General features: G+C 47.8%; 4 protein-coding genes across 11 annotated transcripts; 3 read left to right on the top strand and 1 right to left on the bottom strand.

Annotated features, from left to right (window-relative positions):
• Nucleotides 1–7,716: 7,716 nt before the first annotated feature.
• LOC136542765 (protein NETWORKED 3C-like) lies at nt 7,717–11,102 on the top strand. 6 transcript variants are annotated; one of them, XM_066535354.1, is made up of 3 exons: nt 7,717–7,868; nt 9,392–9,504; nt 10,047–11,101. In XM_066535354.1, exons 2-3 carry the CDS (start codon nt 9,414–9,416, stop codon nt 10,766–10,768), a joined length of 813 nt encoding a protein of 270 aa, XP_066391451.1. In that variant the 5' UTR covers nt 7,717–7,868; nt 9,392–9,413; the 3' UTR covers nt 10,769–11,101. The 6 variants fall into 6 exon arrangements, with proteins under 6 accessions (XP_066391451.1, XP_066391450.1, XP_066391449.1 ...); XM_066535353.1 differs by having other exon boundaries at nt 7,734–8,020; nt 10,047–11,102; XM_066535352.1 differs by having other exon boundaries at nt 7,734–8,556.
• Nucleotides 11,103–16,334: 5,232 nt separating this feature from the next.
• Nucleotides 16,335–18,888, top strand: LOC136542767 (superoxide dismutase [Cu-Zn] 2-like). Of its 2 annotated transcripts, none has more exons than XM_066535358.1 (8): nt 16,335–16,490; nt 17,027–17,112; nt 17,219–17,320; nt 17,418–17,513; nt 17,679–17,710; nt 17,815–17,890; nt 18,445–18,498; nt 18,641–18,888. In XM_066535358.1, the coding sequence occupies exons 2-8, from the start codon at nt 17,040–17,042 to the stop codon at nt 18,661–18,663; spliced, it is 456 nt and encodes a 151-aa protein (XP_066391455.1). In that variant the 5' UTR covers nt 16,335–16,490; nt 17,027–17,039; the 3' UTR covers nt 18,664–18,888. The 2 variants fall into 2 exon arrangements, with proteins under 2 accessions (XP_066391455.1, XP_066391456.1); XM_066535359.1 differs by having other exon boundaries at nt 16,420–16,558.
• A 555-nt stretch (nt 18,889–19,443) lies between these two features.
• Nucleotides 19,444–21,181, bottom strand: LOC136542766 (non-specific lipid transfer protein GPI-anchored 4-like). Its single transcript, XM_066535357.1, has 2 exons — nt 20,157–21,181; nt 19,444–20,038 (listed from the first exon to the last, which is right to left on the bottom strand). Exons 1-2 carry the CDS (start codon nt 20,800–20,802, stop codon nt 19,965–19,967), a joined length of 720 nt encoding a protein of 239 aa, XP_066391454.1. The 5' UTR covers nt 20,803–21,181; the 3' UTR covers nt 19,444–19,964.
• Nucleotides 21,182–21,344: 163 nt separating this feature from the next.
• On the top strand, nt 21,345–23,670 carry LOC136542764 (tRNA dimethylallyltransferase 9-like). 2 transcript variants are annotated; one of them, XM_066535348.1, is made up of 2 exons: nt 21,345–21,715; nt 21,909–23,670. In XM_066535348.1, exon 2 carries the CDS (start codon nt 21,927–21,929, stop codon nt 23,262–23,264), a length of 1,338 nt encoding a protein of 445 aa, XP_066391445.1. In that variant the 5' UTR covers nt 21,345–21,715; nt 21,909–21,926; the 3' UTR covers nt 23,265–23,670. The 2 variants fall into 2 exon arrangements, with proteins under 2 accessions (XP_066391445.1, XP_066391446.1); XM_066535349.1 differs by having other exon boundaries at nt 21,378–21,482.
• Nucleotides 23,671–27,235: the final 3,565 nt, after the last annotated feature.

Genomic DNA, 27,235 nt, shown 5'->3' with positions numbered 1-27,235 from the left:
CGGCCACCGAGGTCGGTACATTCCGGCCTAACTCTCAAACTAGGTATCGGCAGGAGGTTGCTAGAGAGGAACACCTGGACAATTTCTGAGTCGCCGACGCAGGGCAACTCGGTGCATTGCTTGGAGAAGCGTTGGATGAAGTCTCAGAGAGACTCGTCTGGCTTCTAGCGACAACTCTTGAGGTCCCAGGAGTTCCCGGGGCGCACATATGTGCCTTGGAAATTCCTGACGAAGACCTTTACCAAGTCATGCTAGTTGTGGATCTGCGAGGGAGGGAGGTGTTCGAGCTAGGCTCGCGCCGAGTTTGACAGGAACAAGGGGAGGTTACGGATGATGAGCATGTCATCATCCATGCCGCCTAGCTGACAAGCCAGGCGATAATCGGCCAGCCATAGCTCAGGGTTGGTCTCGCCGCTGTACTTTGCGAGATTGGCCGGTTGCCGAAACCGGGTTGGGAAGTGAGCGCCGCGGATGGCCCTGCTGAAGACTCGAGGGCCAGGTGGCCTAGGAGAAGGACTGCGGTCCTCCCCACCATCGTAGCGACCGCCTTGGTGTGGGTGGTAGCCTCGGGCGGGTCCATCATTGTCGTGGCGTCGTCGCCTACTGACCACATCATGGTTGCCTTGCGCCTCGCATCGGTCGCCAAGGCGGTCGTGCACCGAGGGGGCCCTATTGGCCGTCGGTGCCCAACCGGGCTCAAGACGAACCGAGGCCTCCCTATCCAGCCGAGGCGGTGCCATGGGAAGTTCCGAGGCGCCTCCGCGCCGTCGAGAGGTGAGGCTTTCGGCCTGCTGTACCACGGCGGTCTCGAGGAGGTCTCAGAGCTCACCGTGGACCTGTCGCCCCACCGTGGTAGAGGGCTCGGGCATCGTTCGAAGAAGCATCGCTGCTGCCACGATGTTCTGGCTAGCGCGATTGAAGATAGGGGGTTGCTCGCCCCCTTTGTCATTGTTGATGCGGCGGTTGACGTCGTGAGCCCTCCACCGGGCTGCTCCGCTATCACCGCGACCCCGCTGCTCTTGCTCGAGAGTGTCTCGGAGCTGCTGTAGAGGGAGTCGGTCTTGTTCGACCTTAGCCTAAAGCTCACGGAGTTGCTCTAGGTCCAGGCGTCGAAGTTCCTCGGGGGCGGGGTTCTCGTTCTGCGCTGCCCGGGGCTCGATGCGTGGAGGTGCGGCGCCGCCTGCCCCCTCGGGGGGTGGGGTGCGAGAACCTACCCCTTTGTCCTCATCGCCCGTGCTCGGCATCCCGAGCTCGACGTGGAAGCACTCACGAGTGGGGTCGTAAGTGCCTTCGTCATCGGAGTCGGAGTAGCCAAAGTAGTAGTCGCTCGCGGCCAGGAAGCAGCGCATGGCTTTAGGGTCGTGAAGCCTGGAGAAGTCCGCTCCAGCCCACGCCTCGTCTTCCTCCGAGGAGTCAGCGTGGGTGTGTGTCGAAGTTGTGGCGACGAGGTCGAGGGCGAAACGTTGGTGGCGTCCTTGGGGCTCCGTGTGAGCGGAAGCGTAGGCAAAAGCATAGGCGGTGGCGGTATTGCCAAACCCGAAGGGGTACGGGGATGGAGTTGTCGCCGGGCTCCGCTCCACCGAAGGCGACTCCTCAGGAGGTGGCGGGGCGGAGCTTGATGACGGGGCGTCGCTACGCGCCACCGGCATCTTTCCCTTGCCCAGGCTTAAGCTAGACAGGTCCCCAACCAGGGATTCTGTACCAACAGCCGGGCATAGGATACCAGCAGGGCGCGGCGCGTCGCCCTGAGCTTGCGTGGTGTCGGGGTGGTCCCGCCCGTGTCGTACCTGGCGAGCGTGACGAGAGCGGCGGCCCAAGCGCTGCCTGCGCCTAGGCTGCTGGTGCGTGGTGTCGTCTTCTGTCGGTGGGGCTCTGGGTGTGAGGAGTACCATATCGTACTCAGATCCTAGAGACATGAACTCTAGGCTCCCGAACCAGATCACCGTGCCAAGATGAAGTGGTCGCATGGGGTCTGCCATCCAAAACTTGTTGGGATGACTAAGTTGACACGCAGTAAGGCCCCTACCTGGCGCGCCAACTATCGGTGTGTTGGACCGGCGGGCCCTCAACCGGCTAGTGACACAAGGTTTATACTGGTTCAGGCAATAGGTGCCCTACGTCCAGTCTGAGAGATCGATCTTGTATTCCTTGCACCGAGGTGCTTGTAGTAGGGGTTTACAAGCAGGGCGAGAGAGGGAGCTGGTCCTAGGTCTCTGCGTGGAGCGGCGTGGGTTGCTCGAGATGTTGATCTCTAGCAGCGAGGAGGAGTGTGAGTTATAGAGCGTTATATGTGTGCCTGTGTTTTGTGAGCTCGTGAGTTCGTCTATGCCTCTGAATGTGCCTGTGTTCTTGTGAGTTCGTCTATCCCTGCCTAGAAACGGCCCCGGTCACTCCCTTTTATAGTTGAAGGGGGGACACGGGTGATACATGCATTCGCTACGTGATGTTCTATGAGCAGAGGCGGCATGTCCGAGCCCTGTAGCTTGTCACTGTGGCGGCATGGTCGATGGAGCGGTCTTGTCCTTGATGCACTGGAGCGACGCCTCGGTCACGCCCGATCCTATGCGACGTGGGAGCTCCTGTGATGGCTTGACGCAGAGCATGGCGTATACTGTAAACGTCGCGCCGGTCGCTGTATGTCGACAGCGTAGAGAGCCGAGGCCCAGTCGGTGCCGAGGCTGAACCATTGTGGGGGGCTCGGCGGGCGCGAGTCTCGAGGCTATCGAGACCCCGAAGCGGATAGCCGAGGCTCGGAGGGAGCAGTTGGTCTTTGTTCGTCGATTCCGAGGCTACAGGGACCCGGACATAACTCGCCATGCCGCGCTATCCTCGAAGTAGGGGTTAGGTAGCACAGTGCGGCATGGGCATCAGTCGTGGGTGCAGTGCCGAGCACAGCGGCCGGTAACCCCTGCCCCGTCCTGTCCCGGACGGCATGGCATCGATGTGACTCACGTCTCGTCGGCCACTCCGCTGTGTTGAGCTGTCGTTCGGCTGATATCGCGGGAGTGATTGAACATGTTAGTTGGACGTGACGTCCTGTCAGAGAAGTTGTTTAAGGCGGAGGCGACGGGGTTGTTGCCGAGCCGGCCTCGAGCGAGGCGGAGAATCAGTATCTCGTTCGAGGCCTTACGAGCGGGGTCTCGAGCGAGGCGGAGAATCGGTATCTCGTCGAGGCTTTACGTGCGGGGCCTCGAGCGAGGCGGAGAATCGGTACCTCGTCCGAGGCCTTACGTGCGGGGCCTCGAGCGAGACGGAGAATCGGTACCTCGTCCGAGGCCTTACGTGCGGGGCCTCGAGCGAGACGGAGAAGCGGCACCTCGTCCGAGGCCCTATGGCTTCATTTTGGGCCGAGCCCGCTTCGGGTGAGCTCGGATATTGTTTCGAGGTGGGCCGGGCGGTCCAGCCGAGCCTCGGACAAGGTGAGGGTTAGCCAGTAGCTGTCTCTTGGCTTCGATTTTTACAGGGTCTAAGCGATTTTTTCGGCTCTTCCTTAGGGGACCCCTTTTTATGGTATCCGACAGTAGCCGTCCCGTCTCACGAGCTACGTGAGAAATTCTTCTTCTTAATAAAATACCGGTGGAAAAGTCACTCTCCTACGGCTCGAGTTTTTTTAGATAAATCATGGAGCACATTTTATAGTAAATATATCTCAAGCCATAAATACTAAAATTATCACTTCAAAAATTTAATCGAAAATAAAAGATACTTGTTCAAAACCTAAAATTGTATTTTGTTAATTGAGGGGGCAGTATTTTTTTCGCAAAACCATTTAATTATTCAGTTGGTGGACTGGAACGCAGCGGCATTGCGTGCGAGTCTGCAACGGCTAGTATAAAAAAGCGGCGTCCGTGCGTAAACTACCCAGGACAGGGCCCGAGTAGAGTCCGCGGCAGCGCGCTTTCCGAAAGCGCCCCTTTCCGTTGGCTTCCTGGCATTGGCATTGGCAGCGCCAGCGCGCTCCTCCCTAGTCTCGGCCCCGCCCGCGACAGGCGACAGCAACGCCAATGCTGCACAAACGCTCCATTTTCTCTCGAGTTTGAAGTTTTGAACTGGATGACAGTTCATTTTTGCTCTAAATTTTGGCGCATCTTTAAAGCTTACCATATGCATTTTCGGAAAAAGAAACTTACCATATGCATGATGTGTGTAACCAAAATTTTGTAGGGAAAATGAAATAAAATTTGTAGCTGGCTCCTCCTACTTTATGTACTAATAGTTAGCTAGCCCTAATTGTTTAGCGGGAGTTATTTGGTCCACCTACTAATATGTTGCTAATAGTTGGCTGGCTATTAGCACATGTTAACAGTCCGGCCAACCCAGTGAAACTAATACTAGCTAGTTTGCCCCTAGCTAATTGTTAGTTGGCTACTTACAAGCATTAGTAATAATTTTAGTTACTAACTATTACCATCAGTAGATCCAAGTATGCTGTGCATTATTAGATTATATACTACCAGCAGTATGAACTATGCACAATCCGCTACTACTTGATGAGCCAGCTATCTGTATAATGATGTCACAACACATACAGACAGCAAAACAGACAGTGTATATAATGGACTGTCTGTTTGGCTGTCAATTAATCCTTTAATGTATGCATGTAGCTATGATCAAGTATAAATATGATTCGTGTATACCATTGTGTTGCTCAATGATAAAAAGATCAGACATAAATAAGGTGGTCATGGTTGCAATATTTTTTAAAACCATGAATATAAATGATATATTACTATATTTATATATAATAGACAACTTAATAAACAACTTATACAATAGGTTATTTATTTAGGCTTCTACAAACTTTTTAATACTTACATATAACCATGATCAAACATGAATATAATTCATGTATATTGTTGTGTTGCTTCTTAATACAAAATAAATCGAGCATCAATAAGATAAACATATAAACATAATACAATATTTTAGAACCATCAAAATAAATAATATAGTAATATATTTATCTATATAATATAAACTTTTCTGCTCCTGAATCAAAAATAAAGTGAGAGATTTTATTTTATATTTAGTGACCGGATAAAAAGTTTGTTGATCAAGTACAAACAAGAGCATTTATTTTTATTTGAGAGTCCATAAGCATTTCAATTCGAGGGTGATTTGATTGATGGGATGGCACTGCAACTAGCAGGTGTGCAAAGGAAGATTATCAGCTTGCCATGGGTGGATTTACGATGTTTGGGACTAAAGTTTAGGAGATATCACATCGAATATTATATCTATTGTCACATCGGATATTCAGATATTAATAATAAAACTAATTATAGAAGGCGTGACTAAGGGGTGTTTGGTTTCATCTCCTAAACTTTAGTCGCTGTTCCATCGAATGTTAGACACATGCATGGAGTATTAAATATAGACTATTTATAAAACTAAATGCACAGATTGAGACTATTTTGTGAGATGATTTTTTAGCCTAATTAGTCCATGATTTGACAATATGGTACTACAGTAAACATGTGCTAATGATGGATTAATTAGGCTTAATAAATTCGTCTCGCGGATTACTGATGGATTCTGTAATTTATTTTTTATTAGTACCTGAACACCCCATGCGACACCCCATATGACACATCCTAAACTTTAGTCACTGGATCCAAACGCCCCCTAATTCGTGAGACGAATCTATTAAGTCTAATTAATCTATCATTAATATGTGTTTACTGTAGCACATATTATCAAATTATGGATTAATTAGGCTTAATAAATTCGTCTCACGAATTAATCTCACTCTATATAATTAGTTTTATAATTAATCTATGTTTAATACTTTAAATAATATTAAATATGCTTACTGTAGTCGATGTGATAAGGACTAAATTTTATAAGGTGGAAAGCAAACACCCCGAGCTTGTCATGGCAATGGCCATAGCGTGCGCACACTAAATCTGTACAACGATAATATGAGAATCCAAGCATGAGGCACAGCCGGCGCCTCGCCAGACAATGGTTAGGTTCTCTTTTTTCATTTTAATCCTGGCAAATTTGCATCGTTTAGTACGTAGAGACGGCATCAGCATTCAACGCATGTTTTGATGTCGTCTGTACATACTAAACGACGCAAATTTGCCTGATTAAATGAAGAAAGAGAACGTAGTTGTCGTCTGGTGAGGCGCCGGCTGTGGCTCGTGCTCCGACATGATATCATTGCTCGTGTTCTCGTTGTGCAGATCCAGTGTGCACATGCTATGACCAGTGACTGGTGTTCTGACCGTGGCAAGCTAAAATTCACCCATGGCAAGCTGATAATGTTTGGTTGCACGCCTGCTGGTTGTAGTGCCATCCCATCAATCAAATCATCATCAAATTAAAATGCTTGTGGACTCAAATGAAAATAAATAATCTTGTTTGTATTTGATCAACAAACTCTTTATCAAGTTCACTAAGGCCAGTCTTAATGGTATACATGAAGTCTGTAGAGTTGACGTGGCAGTCTTGAAAACTGCAAAATGAAACTTTCCATTGAGACTAGCCTAACTATATTCACTTTATTCATGTGTGTTTTTTTATCAACGAGCAACATAACGGTATACATGAATCATATTTACACTTGATCATGGCTACATGAAGACATTAAAGAATTAATAGACAGCCAAGCAGATAACCCGTTGTACGCGCTGTCTGTTTAGCTGTCTGTATGTATTGTGACATCATCATAGAGACAGCATGCTGTCTGTGGGCTGTACATATCCTTAGTATATTAGCATTCGCGCTGCTGTACATTTACATTTTTTTACCAGAGTACTGAATTATTAATTACTCCTCTTACATAGCGCTTACCGAGATGGACTGACTGGCCAGGATTGACTCTACCTTGGCCCACCTGCCAGTCACCCCCATGAACCTATGGCCCAGTCTAAACACGCTTTCCGCACCCTGCTACACCCAGAAAACCAAATCCGATCCCACCACGGCCCGCGGCGCGTGCCACTCTCCAACCTGGGAAATAAATATCGTCCTTCTCCGAGGGCTCTCCCGCAAGATCGCCCTTCCCAATTAAAGATGACAACGGACCCCGATACCCGATATCCGATGGGTATTTGATCTATTAGGGGACGGGGATGTGATTATATATTTACCCACGAGCATCTAAATAGGTAAGAATTCATCCCCGACGGGTATAGCGGGTACGGGAACGTTCCCTGTTTACCCGTCCCGTTACTCATTGGGGAACCCGACTATTTGAGCTGTCATGCGAGTATTAGGCTCAAAGAAGCTCAATATAGGTATTTTGACCCAAATCTGAACAAACATATATATAATTTGTGTGTTCTAGGAACCATAGTTCAATTTTTCCTCACCATCTCCACCAGCAGCGCAAGCACGCTTGTCTCACGAGCGCTCGTGCCCCTCACTTCCTCAGTTCGGTCTCTCCGTCACCTTTGCTCGTCCTCCTCGTAACCTCGCTCCCTCTCCTCGTCATCTCCGAGACTCCGACACTTATTCCCGAGCGAAGAAGAAACGTCTCCGATTGTAAAGCTACGACCCCAAGTGTCCTTGTTTATCAGATATACAATACCCGTCAGGTATCTGTTACCCGACTGATGTCCAACAGGTACAGAGATGAACAAAAATCTATAACTGAGACAGTTAACTTAGAACGAAGACGGAATAAATTCTTCGTACGGAGAAAGAGAACGTTCCGGCGATACCTTCCATCTTTATTCCCAATCCCCATCAAGCCATAGAGCCGTCGTCGTGGAGCGGCAGGATTTGAAAATCCGCGAGAGGGGTTTGTCCGCTTCCTCCGCTTCGCCGTCCTCAAAGCAGCGGAAGGGGAGAGGCCAGGTGCAGCAGCAGCCCAACGGCAACCTCCGCCACGGAGCAGCAGCCCGCAACCAAGCAGCAAGGTGCCGTGCGTGCGGTTCCCACTTGTTCCCTCCCTCCTCTCTCTCTAACTTCTCGATTCGATCGCTGCGGTTGCCTGCCGGCGTGTCTGTTTCCCCCCCTCATCTGCTGGCCGCGCCATCGTCTGCGGAGGAGTTCAGATTGGCGTGGCGTGGTGAGGCGATTGCTTTCTTGGAGTCGGGATCGGGCGGGGTCATCGTCATTGTGCGGGGCGGGTGAATCTGTTATTGCTGTCACCGATCTTGTTACGGGCGCCCGCGCTTCGATTGGTTTCTCGGAGCTGTTCGGGGTTTCGCCGTGCCACCATAGGGGTTCTTGCTGCTTCTATAGGATTCTTGGCTGCTCAGTACACGAGCGATGTCGACTGCCTGACAGATTCAGTTCCTACCTAGTTCTGGGCTTCAGGCGACGTACGCCTGCTGCTGTTTATTCTTACTATTCGCATGGGATGCCATAGTTTTACGAACCGTAGGCCGAACCGTAGGCTCGTAGCACTCCTGGAGTGAGCATCCGTAGACTGAAAACTCTTTTTTTCCCTTCAAGTTCTGATTTGTTCCGTGACATGAACTGCATAAGGTGCATCGAAAACGATCTGATTTTTTTTAGTGTCCTTTTCCCCTGAGGTACAACAGCTGAACTTTTCAGGCTACGATCGGTTCTTTTCCGGCATCTGTTCTTGTTTCCTAACTTGTAAGGGATACCACAAACCTGAAAAATATCAATCTATGATACAAATCTTTTTTTGACGATGAACAGGAGGGGCAAATCTATGATACAAATCTAGAAAAAAAAAATCTGTCTAGGTGACATTCAGTTGTTTTCGTCCCTTCTGTCAACTGATTTTTTTTCCATGTAGTCTTCTAGCTATATTTACACTGTCTTATTACTAGATTTACAATAATTTCTTCAGTGTAATTTATTGAACACGGTGGTGTAATTTGGAGATAATACAAATATATGCCAAATTTTTCAGAAATACTTTTAAATTATTTTTATGAATTGCAGATACCAGAGAAATATATTTCAAATTATTCACAAAATTTTCATAAATTTCAAAACAAATTTTCCCAAATTGTGGTGGGACCTACCTCCCCTCCCTTATCCCTTCCTTTCCGTCGCCTGCACACTTTCCTTCCCTTCCCTTCCGTCGAATGCGCACGCAAACAGAGTCCGGAGAAGAAGCAGCAACGGTGATCCTGTCTGGGGGCGGCCCTCCTCGTAGCCGGCCGTCGGCCCTCCTCGTCGCCGGCCACCGGCCCCGCGCCGTGCGCCTGCCATGGCCCGGGCCGCGAGCTCAGAGGCTGGCCGCACCTGCTGCCTCGTCGGCCCTCGCTGACTGCGCGTGCCTCGCCTGTTCGTCGGCCGCGCCCCCTGCTAGCCGTCCGCGTAAGATCAGATGGCCCAAAAAATCAGTTGATTGGAGAGGCCAAATCAACCGGCTGAGGTTTAGCAATTCTGAAAAAAAAATTGTGGCATCCGAACTCTCCCATTTGTGTAACACTGTTGGTTTCTGTGAACCCTTCAGGTAAGGTAAGTGACGAGACAAGATGGTGCACCGGGAGGAGCTGCCGCAGGCATGGTGGTTCGACAGCCACAACCTCGCCAGGCCATCTCCATGGCTGAACAGCACGCTTTCAGGTTTTGCCTCACTACCCTGAATTTCCTGATAATGGATGCTCTGCTGCTCTTACTGTGCTTTTAACATGTGGAACTGTCTTCATTTTGTAAACAGTACGTTAGCACGCTTTTCTTGTATTCTTGTCAATTGTCATATACTAGGAATTATTTTCTCTAAACGCCAGTGCTATTACTTATTTGTTTTATCATTTATGCCATGAGGAAATACCTGAAGTCATTCAGTGAATTATAGCAAATTCCATTTTGAGTTTTGCCTGGAAATTTCTCTAATGATCATCACTCCAAAACTGTCTTGATAATCCATCGAGTTAATTTAATGTCATCTGAATCATTAGAGCAAACTATGACATCTATATATTGCACATTTGCACTTGACTTTACATGACCGCATTGAAATTTATAACCGGGTTACTCTGTCCTGTAGTTATCTTTAAGACCTTTGGGCTCTTCTGATGAAACTGCCATTGGTTCAGTCGTAGAATTACATCTTGCTTACTGAGAGATTATTGTGTATTTGTGTTTGTCCTTCCCTTCGATATCAGAGCTGGATGACAAGACGAAGCAAATGCTGAAGCTGATCGACCAAGACGCGGACTCGTTCGCCCAGCGCGCTGAAATGTACTACAAGAAGCGGCCGGTGCTGGTGGACATGCTGGGCGACCTGTACCGCACGCACCGCTCGCTGGCGGAGCAGTACGACCTGCTGAAGCACGGCAGCTGCACGCGGCACACGGTGTTCGGCCTGTCTTCCTGCACGCAGAGCCGGTCCCAGGCGTCGTCGCCCAACGGCAAGACCACGCCCCGCTCCTCCTGCTCGGTCTCCATGTACGACTCGGAGTCTGAAGTGGATGACCCCGAGCAAGACGAAGACGAGGCAGAGACCAAGACGGAGCCGTCGTTGCCGGAGCAGGAGCAAGAGCGTGAGCAGGCGGAGCAGCAGATGCGCGCGGAGATCGAGAGTCTGAAGGCAGAGAACGCGGCGCTGCAGAAGGCGGCCGAGGAGAGCGCGGCGGCGCTCAGGGCGGAGCTGGCCCGGAAGGACGAGGAGAAGAGGGAGGTGATCAGGCAGCTGGCGTCGTCCATGGACGTGATGAGGCAGGAGAACCTGACGCTGCGCGAGCACATCGTCAGGGGATCATCGTCCAAGCATTCCTCATCTGCACCCCGCGCGGCGTTCGATCTCAGGAAGGTGGCCAGGGGCCTCTTCTCCGCGAGGCTCTTCACCGCGCACTGCAGGCCTACGGGCCCCATCGTCGCGCTCTGAGCCTCTGATGACTCTGATGACAAGGGCCGGCACGGCGCTGCAGGATCGAATCGTGAAGAGAGACAGCATAACAGCATGTAGCTCATGATGTATGCATTTGTTGTAGGTGAGTGATGTGCATATAGGATGGCATCGTTTTGACTGGTGGTGCTTTGCACCTGTATTTACCGCTACCGCCGTAGTAGTTAATTATAGTTAAATATTTGTTAGCCATATGACGGTTCGCTTGTCTTATAATCCGTATTTTCAGCTTATTTTTTTAGTCGGAATAATATTTTTCTCTCCCAACAAATCAGCTGGAACAGTGTTTCGGCTTGAACGGGGCCATGGATTCATGTTTGTATGATGGCGTTAATTATAGTTGAGTATTCTTTTGTCAGTTCCTCCTGTGCTGTGACTATGATTCTTGAACCTTGGTAGATTAGTTGTGCTGCAGTATTTTCTTCCTGTCTTGAAGATTAGAGGCAGAAGCTGCCAAGCTGAGAGTTGAGACCTTTCGCCTGAGACAATCACCAGAAACCCCCAAATCCTAATTGGGATTCTATCAAGCAACCCAGCAGCCGCTGCATCTTTCACCTCTGTATATGAAGCTCATTCACCTGGTTCCTGCACCGACACATTGTTCTCATTGTCGTTCTTGGCCATGCTTGGCCTGTTCGGCTGGTATTATCAGCCTGGAAACGGCTGCTGCATAAAACCAGTTGCTACAGGAAAAACCAGCCAACTAACCAGCTCCATCTAGCCAACAGCTGCAGCTGGCAGCCAGCAGTCGAAACATCAGCCATGTAATGCCATTTGCTCATTTTAAAAAAATGGCGCCAACAACATATCCATTCAACTAATGCCGCCAAACCACAAGCCATTCAAATTACAATACAGTAGCTGGACTAACAATTTGTTAGGGGCTACTAACAGTCTATTAGAAGCTAGTCAACTAGCATTTCAGTACACATAACAGGTCCCTACAAGCCATTACGAATAGTCACATACAACAGTTCAAATTACATACAACAATTCAAATTACACTTCTTTACAAACATGACAACTTCTTTACAAACATGACAACTCCCATGCAACAGTCACTTACCCAGCCATGTTTGGGTCTTCATGCCATCCCTTGGTAACACAGTGGTTTCCAAGCTTCAATAGAGGTGAAGAAATACCTGAGAGGGATCAATCTCAAAAGAATGTGTTTCCTTGTCTTCAGTTGCAGCAGCAATTTCCATTTCATTTAACAGGTCTTCATGTCCACTAGCAATTTGGCCGGATGTCTTGCTAACAGTAAATGAAGGTGCACCAAGGGAACCCTGAAGGAAATTAGGATAGATTTAGTTGGCATTGTAACGCAAACAACTAATTTAGTTCGTTTGGAGGAATTCTGGGGGAATTTGGATGGTTTGGAGGAATGCTGAAGGAATTTGTGAGAGAAAAATAATGTTCTGGATGAAAAAAGAAGCGGATCAAGCCGGATTTAAGGGCACGCGAACGGGGCCAATAATGATCTAGTGTAGACAAATTAGCAGGGAAACAACTTATATCTAAGAGACTAGTGAGGTATGTCACAAAATTAACCATTTAGTTGGCATTGTAATGCAAACAACTATCTTTAATTCAAGTACTTGGCATCTTAATTTTAATCACCTTTGCTGCATCATTGTCCCCAGAGAGCCACAGATATGTACTCCCTCACAGCGGACATAGTGCAATTAGTATTGATCTGAACCCAATCCGACGGTGGGTATGTAGGCGAACCAACTTCAATCTCACGATTCCATAAAAAATTATGCATTGCAAAGCATGACATAATAATCATCTGTTGCTTTTTCCTATGGCAGAACGGTACCCCATGCAATATGTGCCAACGGGCTTTGAGAACCCCAAATGTCCTTTCGACGACATTGCAGAGGCTCGAATGAGTGAAGTTAAATTTCTCCTGTCAAGATAATGTGTCCATGTCTACACCCCTAAAATCGTCCAGATGGTACACCTTGTATTTTTGAATGGACCCATGTAGCCAGTCTCCAGCGCATATCCAGCGTCCACCAGATAGTAGCGTCCTGCAAAGATTGTTCAACTATTGCATGGCACTAATCACTAACCTTTGTGTTGGATGCAGGAAGGTTGGTTGCCGCCAACATTCTCTTAGTACGGCCATGTCATGCACTGACCCCGCCATCTCGGCCCCGACAAACGTGAAGCGCATATCCATGTCCACAATGGCACAAACATTAATTGTTACATCTCATTTCCTGTTTATGTAGTCAAGTTTGGCCTCCTTGTTCACCAAAACTTTAATATGAGTTCCATCCAAAGTCCCAATGCACCCATAAAAAATGGTGCATATGTTAAAAACTGAGCATGCACTCCAGCATAAATTCTATCAGTTGGAACTAAAATATTGTCTGCCCATATACAAATAACCTCGGCCACATGAGTAGCCTTCCTACTAACTGTATCTAAAGACTATTCAAATCTATCCTTGCTCCTTCTAGCTGCCCCGTTGTGAGCACAAGTCCACATATATAATCCTAAAGTTTCTATGGATCCTGTCTGTCTGTTGTGTACCCTTCAATCCATACTCAAGTAAAATATTATGCAAATACAGGAAAACATCAGGAGACATACGCAAGTTTTCTTTGCACTTTTATTCGTTTTGTAGATTCAGTTGCATCCACTGCCACCCGCTCATCTTTGGGAAGGGGAGGGCAGGGTTCACCACTAGAGTCGCATTGGCCACTGCTGCTTTTAACCTTGCAACGAGGACAGCAGCAGCCGCAACGTTGTAAATTTGCGATCCTTCGCTGGAGTTGTCGCTGATGTAGGAGTCCTCAGAGCTGTTCATCTGCAAGAGCATGAATTAGTACTAAATTCGTCCGACAACTTTGTGAGCAAATGAGTTTATCAGGTATGACATACGAACCTTCAAATTCATTGGGGTCCAAAGAAAGGGTCTGCAGTTGGCGCTGAACCAAGAATACCAATTAATAAAATCTACTTGAGTTCTAGATCTACTCTCGTACAAGGATGCAAACAAAATGAAAAGAGTTGATCAAAATGATAAAGCCACAAATATCTTAGTCTGCAACTGTATGCACTTCAAATTGTGATAAAAAATAGATGGGTGGGATGCAAATGTGATAAGAAAGAGTAAATCATAATCGCAACTAGCTGAAGGCGTCGACATCATTGCAACTAGCTGCATTAGAGCAAACAGGCTTTGTCATATAAGCTATAAATACAATGTTTCGGAGGTTTTGATCAAGAGTAAGGAAGTAAAATTGTGCCGTATGTGTTGCTAAGTACTTGAGCTAACAGGGCAAGGGCCCAACCACTTAAGAACCAGTTTGAGTTTTTGACAGTTACATCAGATGATCTCTTTCTGTGATAGTCTCCTAACATAATTACGTAGAAATGGTGAAGAACAGGGATGTTGATACCTTGGAGTAGTAGTCAATTGCAGTCTTAAAATCCTTACCTCTAAATGCAATGTCACCAAACTTCTTTGTGTTCAGCATCTCTTGCACTTGCTGGGTCAAGGATAACTTCAGTTTTTAAACATGCACAAGACGAAATACACTTATCTTAAAAAACAAACAAGTAGGACTTCATAATTTCAAAATACTTGAGCAAGTGCAGACACAATTAAAAATATTTGAAAGTATACATCAGATTTTGCACACACAATGAAATGTGCAGGCAAGTCCAAAGTCTGGTCAGCATTACAATCTCCTTAATTAAATACTGATAAAATGTGTTGTTATCCATGCAAAATTATTTGCCTTTCAGACTAAAACAAACCATGATGCAATTTATCAGTGGACATCTGTTGCCATGTGCAAAATATATGGTATGATGTATGCAACATACAAGAAAAAGTGCAGCACTTGTAAGAGTAACAAACAGGGGAGTTAGGGCGTAAGAGATGGGGACGTGACTTGCCAAAAGGCTTCGCGTGTTTTGAACGGTGGATGTAGTGCCTGCCTTCAGAAGAGAAGCAGGACGAAGTGGACGACGCTGCCAGTGTGGCGGATCCGGCGAGAAGGCAGGCGATTCCGGTGAACTGAGAGACGGGTCCGTTGGCGGCGGTCGGGCTCACCTGCAATAGGAGCACGTGGGGTCGGATCCGGAAGGCGGGGATGACGGCGGCGTCAGAACAGGTGGGGAGGGAGGGAGGTGAACTCGGATCTGGGAGTACCTTGTTGCCGGCAGACAGGCGTCGATGTCGACGGGTTGAAGGAGGGGATGCGGCGCTCTAGTTCGACAAACGTGAGGCTTTCGACAGCGCCGGGACAGGCGCGGAGAAGCGGAGCTCACGCCCGCGGCGGCTCGCGCGGCGAAAACCCTAGACGTGGGGGGCACGGGGAACAGAGTGAGGGAGGGAGGAGAACGCGGCCGACAAGTTGGCTTTTACCTCCAGCCGTTCGGCTGGACTTGGGCTAATCAGCCCAGCTAGCCATTTTAGCCCAGCCGAACAAAGCCTTAGGTTGTGTTCGACTGCTGGGTAAGCCAGCCGTTCGGGCTGTGGCCGCTGCCAACGCAAAAGAGAAAAGTACTGTAGGTACTGTGCGAAAAAGCCAGCCAACCAGACAGCCGAACACTGCCTTAGATTCATCGTAACGACGAGGACGACATCGAGCTCATACATCCTTTGACATATTACACCTGACCAAGTACACCATACCAGGCCGTGAATGCTCCAGACGGACCAAGAACAAGCGGCGGTGGCGGGCCTTCAGCGTGCCGGTCCCTTCGGCAGCAACCAGCATCTCTAATAGCTCTCTCCCTCCCTGAGTCCCTGCCAGATCCGATCATGAATTTGAAAATTACTCACTCCATTTTAAATTATAAAATGTTTTGTTTTGTTTATATACGCAGTTTTTGCTATTTACTTATATATATACACTATCATAGTCTAGATACATATACATAATAAAAACAATATATCTAGAAAGATTAATACAGTTTTATAATTTGAAATGAATAGAGTAGTTTTAATATAATACTACTCCTTCTATTTCTAGATTTCAACCAAGTCAAATTTTCTTAAATCTAATTGAACTTATAAAAACAGTAGCAACATTTGATCTCCAAAAAATAATTTTACCTGTAAAAATATATTTTGTGATTAATGTCATCTCAAATGTTATTTTTTACATAGATTTTCGTCTAAAAACTAGAATTACACTTTTACGGGAAAAAATGGAGTCCTCTGGTGTCAGCCAAAAAAAAACAATAAAATTATAAAGGAGGGGTAGGTGGTGATCTAGCTGCGTCTGTTCGCTCCAGATTTTAGCCCTTGTTTAGTTTGCGAAAGTGCTACAGTGTCTATCACATCGAATTTTATGATATGTGTATGGAGCATTAAATATAGATAAAAAAAAATTAATTGTACATTTTGGTTGGAAATTACGAGACAAACGTTTTAAGCCTAATTAATCCATAATTACACACTAATTATCAAATAAAAACGAAAGTGCTACGGTAGTCAAATTTCCAACTTCCCACCGACTAAACACGGGTAGCGTTTTAATCTTACAGTACAGCAAACCAGCACGTCACCCTGCACCCTGCAGGCCATCGGTGATAATTTAAGGCGCTTCCAGTCCATTGCGTGACTGGCGAATTTGAGCTGCGTAGTCCTCGGTTCGTGAGTCTTCCACAGGGGCAGGGCTCGCTTCCTCTCCAAACTCCTCATCTCATCTCGCGCAGGGGGTCGCCTGAGGTATCGATCAATCACCTGAAACCCCCAATTCCTAGGGTTCTAGTCGCTTCTCGTCGTTTCGTTTATAGGTGCGCCCCTCTCACCTGCACTAAACCCTAGGGTTCTATATTATCGCTTCTCTTTGCCTGATTGATTTTGGTACCCTATATCCGTGGTCGCCGATTCTGCCGGATTAGCCGGACCTGTTGCTCTTCAGTTCGTGTGCGGTACGGGATTTGGGGTATGTTCGAGTTACTTGGTAGAAAGATCTGGGTTTACTGAGTAGACTGTAGTAGTAGTATACACATAATTTGTGTATGATTTGTGTAACAGGCGTGTTGATGCTTAGTATTAACGTGTTGCTAATCCTAGTCCTGCAGCATACTAACTGAATGGACATAGGCTGCGTTGACTTATTATGCAGTGAAGCATTCAGCTACAGTATACTGGCTACAGATGCTGCTGAGCTTTGATTCTTCAGCACTTCCTATAGCTCTCCACCATGTCCTATTAAGCCTACTGAGATGAACTTTATTCCCTCGGGGCTTTGGCGGCAGATCACAAGAGAGAATGGTGAAGGCGGTTGCTGTCCTCGCTGGCCCTGATGTCAAGGGCACCATCTTCTTTTCCCAAGAGGGAGATGGTAATTCCCTTCACATGTTTGGACTTATGATGAGGATTCCTGTGCTCTATTCCTCTGTGCACATTGAATGGCTGGTTGCTAACGAGAGTATCTGGTTCATGCTTAGGTCCGACCACCGTGACTGGAAGTATCTCTGGCCTCAAGCCGGGGCTCCATGGGTTCCATGTGCACGCGCTTGGTGACACCACCAACGGCTGCATGTCGACTGGTACCTACTGCATATCTTTCCTGTGCTATGTGTGTATGATCAGGGCAAGTGGATTGTGCTGTGCTTACAGGGCGGAATTGGTTGTTTTGTGCTCTAGGGCCACATTTCAATCCTGCTGGTAAGGAGCATGGCGCACCCGAAGATGAGAACCGCCATGCCGGTGATCTTGGGAATGTGACAGTGGGAGAAGATGGTATTTTTGTCCCACTGCCTTTTGCCTCTGTTTGGTTCATTTGTACTGGAGAAACCATTATAATAGTTGGCTGAAAAGAGTTGATTTCTTTATTTTCAAAAGTAATTTGCTGCGTTGAGACTGCCGCGCATAATCCCACTTACAGTTTACTTGTTGGTTTTCCAGGTGTTGTTAATGTCAATATTACTGACAGCCAGGTTAGCGATACTCGCTTTCTCTAAGTAGTAACCATGTTGTCTGTTTCCTTTGCATTTTGGTTTGAACTTGTTCATTTCACATGGAACCCAATTTTGAACGGCAGATTCCTCTCACTGGGCCACACTCAATCATTGGCCGAGCTGTTGTTGTCCATGCTGACCCCGATGACCTTGGCAAGGGTAATTCTCAGTAAACATTTGGATCATGCATTTCGCGGCTTGATCTTTGTCAGATCTTTATGGTTTCTCCAAAGCAGTTTCTATTATGATGTTTGTACGTTTGCAGTTTGCACTATCCTTTAAAGAGTAGATAAAGTTCATAATATTTGAGGTAATGTGAAAATTTGGCAGACATCTAGCCTTAGCTGCATTTCTCTCCTTTTGCAAACAATTTTAACATGTTTTTCGATCAATCTGTTGCCTATCAGTTAGTTTATGTAATGACGGCGTACATAAAAGGTGGATGCATTACTGTGTTAGGGGAATTTTCTTGATTTTAACTACTTTCTGAATGTGTACTACTTGAGTCTGGTTATCAATTATTCCATGGATGTTTCTTTTGTAACAAAAGTTTGTTGAGTCAACTAGTGTTTCTCTGTTTGCGTCTTTTAGGCAGCACTTTTGTGCTGATTTTTGGACACTCTTACTGTTTCTAGCTAATATAGGTGTATGATCGCTATACAAATCAATCCTATATAAAAGGTGTTAATTTAACAATTACTCTGGTTCATCAGGTGGACATGAGCTTAGCAAGAGCACTGGAAATGCTGGCGGACGTGTTGCCTGTGGTAAGTTATATGGCGGAGTCTTTTCTGTATCCTGGTTTAATCCACTGTTGTTGAACTTTGTATATAATGCTGCTCGATTTATTTATCACAATACAATACTGTGGATTTTTAACTCGGCTCCACATTTTCCTCATCTTATCAGGTATCATTGGGCTCCAAGGTTAGATGTTAACCCCTGAGGCAAACATTATCGAAGCCAGCACATCAGGAGTTGCTGTTCCATTTCCCTTCTATTGGCTCCATAATCTGGCTACTCCAAATAAGCGCCTGATCCATGATCAGAGCACTATTTATGTCATTTTATATATGAACAATATTGCACATCTGCTTAAGTGTCTGTTCCAACAAATGCTTGTTGATTATATTTGATTGATGAGCTCTCGCGTATAAGTTATATGTATCACTACTGGAAGTAATTCCCTCGCGTATTGCCAGATTTGGTGGGTGGCCCCATGAAAGAGTTGATACAATAAAATCGACATATCAGATAGTCAGAGACTCCCAAAAGCCAGGCATAAACATGACATGTAGATCTAGGCATCTAGCCTAGATAAGACCGTTGCCAATATGGAAATTCAGACAAAGGTCGCAACAAGAAAGAAAAAGGGACAAACTATCACGGGCTGTTAAAAATCTTCAATCATCGTGACATGTTCGCTGGAACTTATCAGTTAAAATATACAGTATTTTTCTCTCACAGTAAAACAGCTTTAGCCGTCGACTTAACAACCGGCTTTAATACCAGCCGAACAGGTCCATTGAGGTAACTTTGAGGCAGAAATTCCTTGACCATTCAATATGCACTACTACACATTATATTGACGATTGCATCAAACTTAACTACGCATGACTCCATGTACTCTCTGTGATGACTTTCTTAACTATCTAATACTACCATCTTAAAACTTCTAAACACGACGAAACCATCTACCATCTACGGTCACCCTGGGCATTCGGTCAGACCGAACCGATCGGTTCGGTTCTTCGGTCATTCGATCAGTTCGGTCATCAGAAACCTAGGACCGATCGGTCTTTGCAAAAAACGAAGACCGAGGAAGTTCGGTCTCGGTTAGTTCGGTTCGGTCTCGGTCACAACCGAACTAACCGGACCTGAGTAGCAGCCACAAACAATAGCAGAATCTATAGCAATTTTCAACAGCATGCTTGCTATTTGAAGGCAAAAAAAATAACAACACAATATATAAAACAAACCACACATTATTATGACAAGTTCTAGCACACAACTTTCTCAGTTCTCACAAATCACAATCACACATTACGAACGAAGTCTACAGAACTACGGTCAGTTCGGTCACTTCGGTTAACCGACACATATGACCGAACTTCTATCGGTTACTTCGGTTAGTTGGGAGCCAGGACCGAACTCATGACCGAACTTTTCGGTCTCGGTCTTTTCGGTCTCGGTCTCGGTCTTCGGTCTTCGGTTAATTATACCCAGAGTGAATCTACGGTGACACTGAAGGAGGCGTCATCGGCGGCTTTGCTGGGGTCGGAGGCATTATTGGCGGCACCTGTTGCGCTGTCAATCAAATCAAATAGGAACAATGCATCATCAGATTAGTCTCCTTGCAATGGAATGCAAGCATATATAAAATAAAATAAAATCTATGGAACCAATCTCATTGTAATTAACTTACAGTTGCAGGCGAAGAGCGTCTGGATGGGCAGCATGGTGCCGCAGGCGAGCGGGAGGATGGTCATGCGGATGGGGTCGACGGGCCTGGGCAGGAACTGGTTCATGCCGCCGTTCATGCCGTGGCAGAGGCAGATGGGCGCGTCCCTGACGACGGACCTGAGCCCGTCGCAGCACTCGCCGGGGGGCGTCAGCACGGTGACGTTGGTGAGGTAGTCCGTGCACGGCAGCATGCCAGCCAGCGGCGTCATGCACTCCATCGGTTGGGCCGGCGGCGGAGGGGTGCCGGTGCCGGTTTGGAGAGGCGGAGACGACCCCGGCGGCGGGATCAGCGGCTGCAGCAGACCGATGATGGCGCCCAGCGGCGGGAAAAACAGGCCCAGGATGGCGGGCAGTAGCTGTGGAGGCAGGCCGGCGGGGATGCCGCCTGCCGGAGGTGTCGTCGTCGTCGATGTGCGTGGCACTGGCACGCCGCCGGCTGCTTGGTCGGCCAGGGCCGCCTTTTCTGCTGCTTCTTGGCCTGCGGCGGCCGCGGGCTTGAACGCTTGCTGGAGCTGGACTTGGACCCTCGCCACTTCCGAGGGCTGCAGCGCCGCCGCCGCCGCCATGGCGAAGGCGAAGAACAGGGCGATCAGCTTGGGCGAGGCCATGTCGAATTGCAGGGAGGCTTGGGAACTAGGACGATGCTATGCTATGGCACTTTGCCTGGTTTGTGTGTTGGAATTGTGGGTTTGGCCTTCAATTTACAATCTGGATGGATGGATGGCGTCGAGATAACAAAGAATTCAAACATTTCGTGTAACGAGATTGGATTCTTAATCTGTCGTTATCCCATGCTATTACTGCTTCTGAATATTTTGTCTTTCATCAAATCAAAGGATTAAACGTGTCCAAGGAGTTTGAGGGTCTGTCTCTATTTGTCATGTCTGTAAAGATGTAAGACTAAGAGAAAGGGTGAAAGCCTGGGTAGAGTCCTGCTGATCTTGCACTCGTAAAATTTGTAATCTTTTTTTGGATAAAGTTGATCATGCAATGGCTGTAGTCCAGATAATTTACTTGCTGTTCGATTTGATCGGAACTACGGTGGCTGGAATGGCTGCATCATCGGGCACCGGAGTGGGCCTGATGGGCTGTTTTCTTTTTCAGGCCACTTTGGACTTTGGTGGATGTGGGATGATAATGTTCCCGTGGGATGTCCTCCGAATGCGATGCGACCTGCGAGACCTTCTTCCCTCCGCCCAGCAGCAGCACCAGGCGCAGTGACCGGCGGACGGCGGTGAGGGAGCGTCGCCTGGCCTGACGGGTCACGGCCGACGGAGGAGAGGTGGAGGTGAGAGTTGCAGCTTGCTGCTAAAACCCAGCTGAGTAGGTAATTATTACCTGTTCGATTCTGGTCGTCCAGCTGCCAGTGTTACTGAGAGCAACCTTGCCGACTCGCACCGTGTGTGTGGGAGCTCGCCGTCGCCTCCACAAGCACGCTGCACGCCTCCGCTCCACAGTCCCCATATATGCCCTCAGCGCTCAGCATGCCCAAACAGCCTTGCCACTCCACAATCCGCACAGGTACAATTCGATCTGTCCCTCCGGTTGCGTCCTGTATGTGTTTGATGGAATGCCTAGCCCTCTGCTACCCACTGTTTGAGCAATTGTCCTGTCCAGAGCGTGTAACAGCGCCCTGGGTACCAGTACACAGCTGCGATTTTCACCTCTAACCATGCTGTACTGTAGTCTGAAATTCCCTCTACATCTTTGGCAGGCACTCTCGTTCCCTGTCATGTGCTGTGAAATGAGGCCACAGCTTAGAGCCACGCGGCGTGCCGTCTGGACAAGCTGGCCCGTCCTGTGTTCACCACACAAGTCGCCCTCATCTTTCTGCTACACAAAGAAGATCGCTACGGCGGCGACCACCTCTCTGGCGCCAAATCATCGAAGGAAGAAGGATACGGTCATTGTCATCTCGGGCCCTACCGGTGCTGGGAAGAGCAGGCTCGCGTTGGAGGTGGCCAGGAGGCTCGGAGGAGAGATCATCAGCGCGGACTCCGTGCAAGTCTACCGTGGCCTTGACGTTGGTTCTGCCAAAGCATCCGCGACAGAGATGGATATGGTGCCACATCACTTGATCGACATACTGCATGCGTCCAATGATTACTCGGCTGGAGCCTTCTTTCGCGATGCCCGGAGAGCGACACGGGATGTTCATGACAGAGGGCGAGTGCCTGTTGTTGCGGGAGGGACTGGGCTCTACTTACGGTGGTACATCTATGGCAAGCCAAATGTTCCACAATCATCCATGGACATCACTTCAGCTGTGTGGTCTGAGCTCGTCAGTTTTCGGGAGAGTGGCCAGTGGGAGGAAGCAGTAGAGCTAGTGGTCCGGGCTGGTGACCCCAAAGCTCGGGACTTGTCTGTGAATAACTGGAAGAGGTTGAGTCGAAGCCTTGAGGTTATTAGATCATCAGGTTCCCCTCCCTCTGCCTTCACCTTACCGTACAATATGTTTTGTGAACAGCATGGCACCGAGGTCTCTGCTGGAAGGAGCTGTGAAGCCAGGAATATGGATTATGACTTGTTCTGTATTTTCCTTGCATGCCCACGCTTGGAGCTGTACCGATCAATTGATTTGAGGTGTGAAGAAATGCTGGCTGACACAGGCGGCTTACTTTCAGAAGCCTCGTGGCTGCTCGATATCGGTTTGCATCCACATGTCAACTCTGCAACTCGTGCCATTGGTTACAAGCAAGCCATGGAGTACCTGCTGCACTGTAGGCAGAATGGAGGTGAAAGCACCACGCAGGAGTTCCTCGAATTTCTGGCCAAGTTTAAGAGTACATCTAGGAACTTCGCAAGGAGGCAAATTACCTGGTTCCGCAATGAGAAGATCTACCAGTGGGTCGACGCCTCACAACCACTTGAGGCGATTGTTCAATTTATCTGTGATGCTTACCATGGCCACAGTCCAAGGATGGTTCCTGAATCACTTGAAATGCGAAGGGAAAGTTGCATGCTCGAAAGTCGTGATCTCAAAACCTATCGCTCAGAGAACAGGGTGTTCCTTGGGGATGATGACTGCTCTCACGTTTTGAATTGGATCAGGAGAACGCAGGGCAAATGAAGTCTAGCCCTACTCTCTTATCACGTTTCTTCAAACTGGAGAATCTTCCAGCTTTTGGGTGCTGACCAATGAGCGCATGAGGTTTCTAGAGCAATATGCAATAACACAGGAATTTATTTTATTGGTTTTAATTTTTGTTTTCAATCATAGTAAAAACGTCTTTTCAAAGTGGCTGAATGGAATGAAAAGTCATATTTCTTCTTTGGCGTCTTCCTCTATGAGCTTTGTGAGGAGCTTGGTTCCGTTTATTGTGGCACATACACCTGATCTTGTTAGTTTTAAGCTTCAAATGAGTAGCGTCATTCGTGCAGAATTAAGCTGAGATGTGTTGAGGACTATCCTTTCATTTGAGCTGTAACTGTACTGTATATGCTTGTTGTTTGTTATTTTGCTGTAATGCACTGCAGCTACGTAATCTGTCTGACATTGCTATTATTATCAAAGTATGCTGCTTGCTCGCTCCTGTCTGGCAAAAGTCTGATATACTAGTCAAGCAGTCGACAGTACATGTTAGATTATCTGTTCTCTACTGGTTACAGAAGAAATGCAAAGCCAAACTTTTAAGTAGAGGTTCATAGGAGAAGCAGGATGTGTGCATATCAAGAGCATGGAAATTTTTGGTGCTCTGAGATTTCCTATATTTTGAATGATGAACCCAAACTTATTTTCCTCTTAATCATTATACATATTTCCAAATGTAATTTTAAAAGGAAGAGGCTTCATTGGGATATGATTATATGTAATCTTCCCTGATTGCATACAGATGCTGAAGGTGGAATTTTCTGTGTCACTGGACTGCTCAGTGGGTCGTGATCCCTGGTATGTATTGACATTCTTCCTCCGATATTTTGCACCTTCTGTGCACATCTCAGCATGGTCTATTGATTTGGTAATGTTTGTTACATAAGTAACATAGGATGCACACACCTCCAAGATAATTGGTAAGCAAGTATGACGTTCTCTCTTTTGCAGGAGTATTGTACTTGCCTATAAACTTGCATTGGTAATTTGTTCTGTGACTAGTACGGTAGTAGTAATGCAATGCTAGATTGCTAGGTAACCCATGGACGGACCAAAACGACACTAGTACAACATCTGCAGCAGAGCAAGTGGTGACCATGTCTGCGTCGATGTGCAGAGTAAGTGGTTTGCAGTAGATAACCATGTCTGCTAGTGCTACAGAAGAACTCTACGAGCAGCAACAATGGCGATGAGCATCGTACTAACTTGTAAGGTCATGACGACATCAGCTAGCGGTCGCGTGACAGCACAGTGCTGCTGGACGAGACGACCAAGAAGAACAGGGGCCATTTGAAGCCACGTGATTGGCCGGACCGCCGCGCAGAGATGTCAGGCGGGCCATCCTGCCTGCCTCGGCAGCCGTGCACATCCCCACTCCGACCATGGTCCATGGCCATGAACTCAACGCTGACCAAGAACAAAAGAAATTAAAGAAAGAAATACTCCTACTTTTACCAATCCATACGTACTCTCGTACACATATTGATGGATCGATTGATCGGTGCAACTGCAGGCGGTGTCGGGCCATCATTTTGCTAGCTGTATCTGGTTTTGGAATGCATCGGCAAAGGAGCCGCCCGATTCACTGATAGGTGCAGGATGCTATCTCAGACTGGACCTACACAATTATTAGAGCTTGCAGTTTCATGTTTATTTTTGTTGGGGGCATAATAGTTGGTGGGCTAACCTAATCATGCATGCAGCGCCGCGCCAACACGCACAAAAAATTGTCTCAAATCAAGTTTGTTTAAATGTCACATGAACCGTGCAGGTACAGTGCTCAAACATAAAAAAAAAAGTACAACGCAAATCGCACTCCGTGCACTCATAACTATTATATTTAACCAATATAAAATATGTACTATAGTAATTGATCATAAATTAAAGATCATTGAAAGAAAGGTAAACACTAGAGTAAACAAATAGATTATGGCTGGTTTTGCTTTTAAGTTGGTAGTGGTGTATGGTTCTCCCTATGAGGAAGGGAAGCTATCCTTTGTTGATGAGTTACATAAGGTCGTGGGTTCCTGGACAGGTCCCACTATGTTAGGTGGTGATTTCAATCTAGTGAGATCTATCTTGGATAAAAGTAATGGTCATGTTAATTTTAGGTGGGTAGATCTTTTCAATGACTGGGTAAGTAGATGGGGTTTGATAGAGTAAGAGTTGAGAAATAGAAAATACACATGGACCAACAATCAAGAGAATTTGGTCATGGTTAGATTAGATAGAGTGTTTGTTGTTAGATGATCTCCACCAACGGCCTATTGGGCCCTTGCCTCTGCTCCTTGATCAGGGGAGCCCAACCCTAATACGGTTGGTGGGCCCCTGTCGCACAGCACATATAAAAAGGTAAGGTGGGGATCAGGGCTCGTCTAACGAGGTTGAACGGAGCCGCCATCCCACTCACAGAAACCCTAAAACGATATAAAGGCCGTGCTGCCAGCGACGGGATGTGTCCCACCACCGCCGTCGCCCCACTGCAGGGTCACCACCAGACCGCCGTCTCTCCACTAGCGCCACTGGACTTCACCGCCACCACGCTGGACGTCTTCTACACTACGGCACCGGCGTCTACCCGCTACGGTGCATCTACTGAGAAGGCGAGGAGTCTACCCGGATCTACAGGTTACACAGAGAGGTACACTCATCGATCCTAACAATGGTACCAGAGCCGGTTGCCTCTGTGTAATCCTAACCCTAACCGGGTAAAAGCAAAGAAAATGTGACCGGGGTTGCGGACATCACTGTCTATCGGTCATCACCGCCACCGTGCGTGGGGGGAAAGAAGCCGCACCGTTCGACGGCGCACGGCAAAAGTAAAGAAACGAACAGATCCAGTTCGGATCTAAGGAAAGAAGAAGAGTGGGTTTGGATTTGGCCGAACCCTAAGACCTAACCCTAACTCGCATGGAGAAAGGGAAAAAGGTAAAGCCATTCGGATGAAATCCGAAAAGAAAAGAAATCAAAGAAAAGAAAAAACCAAAGAAAGAAGAAGAACAGGGGTCGGAACCGAACCCTAACCCTAAATCCCCTTTTCGGGTAAACAAGGGAAAAGAAAAGAAAGGAAATTCAAACGAAAAGAAAAGAACAAAGAAAAGGGGTCGGCACACGAACCCTAACCCCAATCGGTCAAACAAAGAAAAGCAAATAAGATCTAGATCCGATTGGGGAAGAAGAGGAAAAGAAGGGTCAGAACCCTAACCCTAACCCTAGTTTCCCATTCGGATGAACTCGAAAAGAAAAGGAAGAACAACAAAAGCAAATCCGAAGGGGAAGGGGTGGATCTACCTCGCCGTGCGTCGGGATGTCCCTTCGCCGGCGCGGGAGAAGAAGAGCTCGGCCAAGGGGCGCCGCGGCCAGGCCGCTCGACGGTGGCGTGCTCACCCGTTGGGGAGCACGCGCGCCGGCGAGGGGGCCGGTGACGGCGCCATAGTCGCTCCCCCACCGCTCGCTCGCCATCTTGCTCTCGGTCGCTCACGGTTGCGCTGCGACTGAGAGAGGAATGGAGAGCGTCGAAGAGAGAAACGAAGAGAGAGAGAGCAGAGGCGCAAATGAATTAGGGTTTTCGGGGGAGGGCGCCCGTCGCCCTTTTGATCGGCCCGATCTCACCGCGCAGCCGTCGGATGAGATCTGACGGTGATAAAAAGAATGGACCGGCTTTCAGCCCAGGCGGGTGCGCGCGCCAGGTCGAATTCCTGGCCCAGGCCCAGGTTGCGGCCTGGGCGCGGGGGAGAGCGCGGGAAGCGCCCACGCGGGCGTGGGCCGCCTTGCCGTTTTGGGCCAAAAGAACAGTACAGAAAGTTAAAGATTTATGCATTAATTCTATTTCTGCCCAACGGTGATATAGAATTAGTGTATAAGAATAATTGGCTTTCAGCCCAGGCGGGTGCGCGCGCCAGGCCGAATTCCCGGCCCAGGACCAGGTTGCGGCCTGGGCGCGGGGGAGA

Source organism: Miscanthus floridulus, chromosome 3 (assembly GCF_019320115.1).
Source record: "Miscanthus floridulus cultivar M001 chromosome 3, ASM1932011v1, whole genome shotgun sequence".
Taxonomy (NCBI): Eukaryota; Viridiplantae; Streptophyta; class Magnoliopsida; order Poales; family Poaceae; genus Miscanthus; species Miscanthus floridulus.
The sequence above is the reverse complement of the archived record's forward strand: the minus strand, read 5'-3'. Positions and strand labels throughout refer to the sequence as shown.

What these genes read in the sequence shown, in the direction of transcription:
- LOC136542767 (XM_066535358.1), top strand. Translation starts at nt 17,040, where the DNA reads ATGGTGAAGGCGGTTGCTGTCCTCGCTGGCCCTGATGTCAAGGGCACC. An exon ending in CTTTTCCCAAGAGGGAGATG is followed by an intron (nt 17,113 to 17,218) that starts GTAATTCCCTTC and finishes GTTCATGCTTAG; the next exon opens with GTCCGACCACCGTGACTGGA. An exon ending in CCCCGATGACCTTGGCAAGG is followed by an intron (nt 17,891 to 18,444) that starts GTAATTCTCAGT and finishes CTGGTTCATCAG; the next exon opens with GTGGACATGAGCTTAGCAAG.
- LOC136542766 (XM_066535357.1), bottom strand. Translation starts at nt 20,802, where the DNA reads ATGGCCTCGCCCAAGCTGATCGCCCTGTTCTTCGCCTTCGCCATGGCG. An exon ending in GACGCTCTTCGCCTGCAACT is followed by an intron (nt 20,039 to 20,156) that starts GTAAGTTAATTA and finishes TTTGATTGACAG; the next exon opens with CGCAACAGGTGCCGCCAATA.
- LOC136542765 (XM_066535353.1), top strand. Translation starts at nt 9,414, where the DNA reads ATGGTGCACCGGGAGGAGCTGCCGCAGGCATGGTGGTTCGACAGCCAC. An exon ending in GCTGAACAGCACGCTTTCAG is followed by an intron (nt 9,505 to 10,046) that starts GTTTTGCCTCAC and finishes CTTCGATATCAG; the next exon opens with AGCTGGATGACAAGACGAAG.
- LOC136542764 (XM_066535348.1), top strand. Translation starts at nt 21,927, where the DNA reads ATGTGCTGTGAAATGAGGCCACAGCTTAGAGCCACGCGGCGTGCCGTC.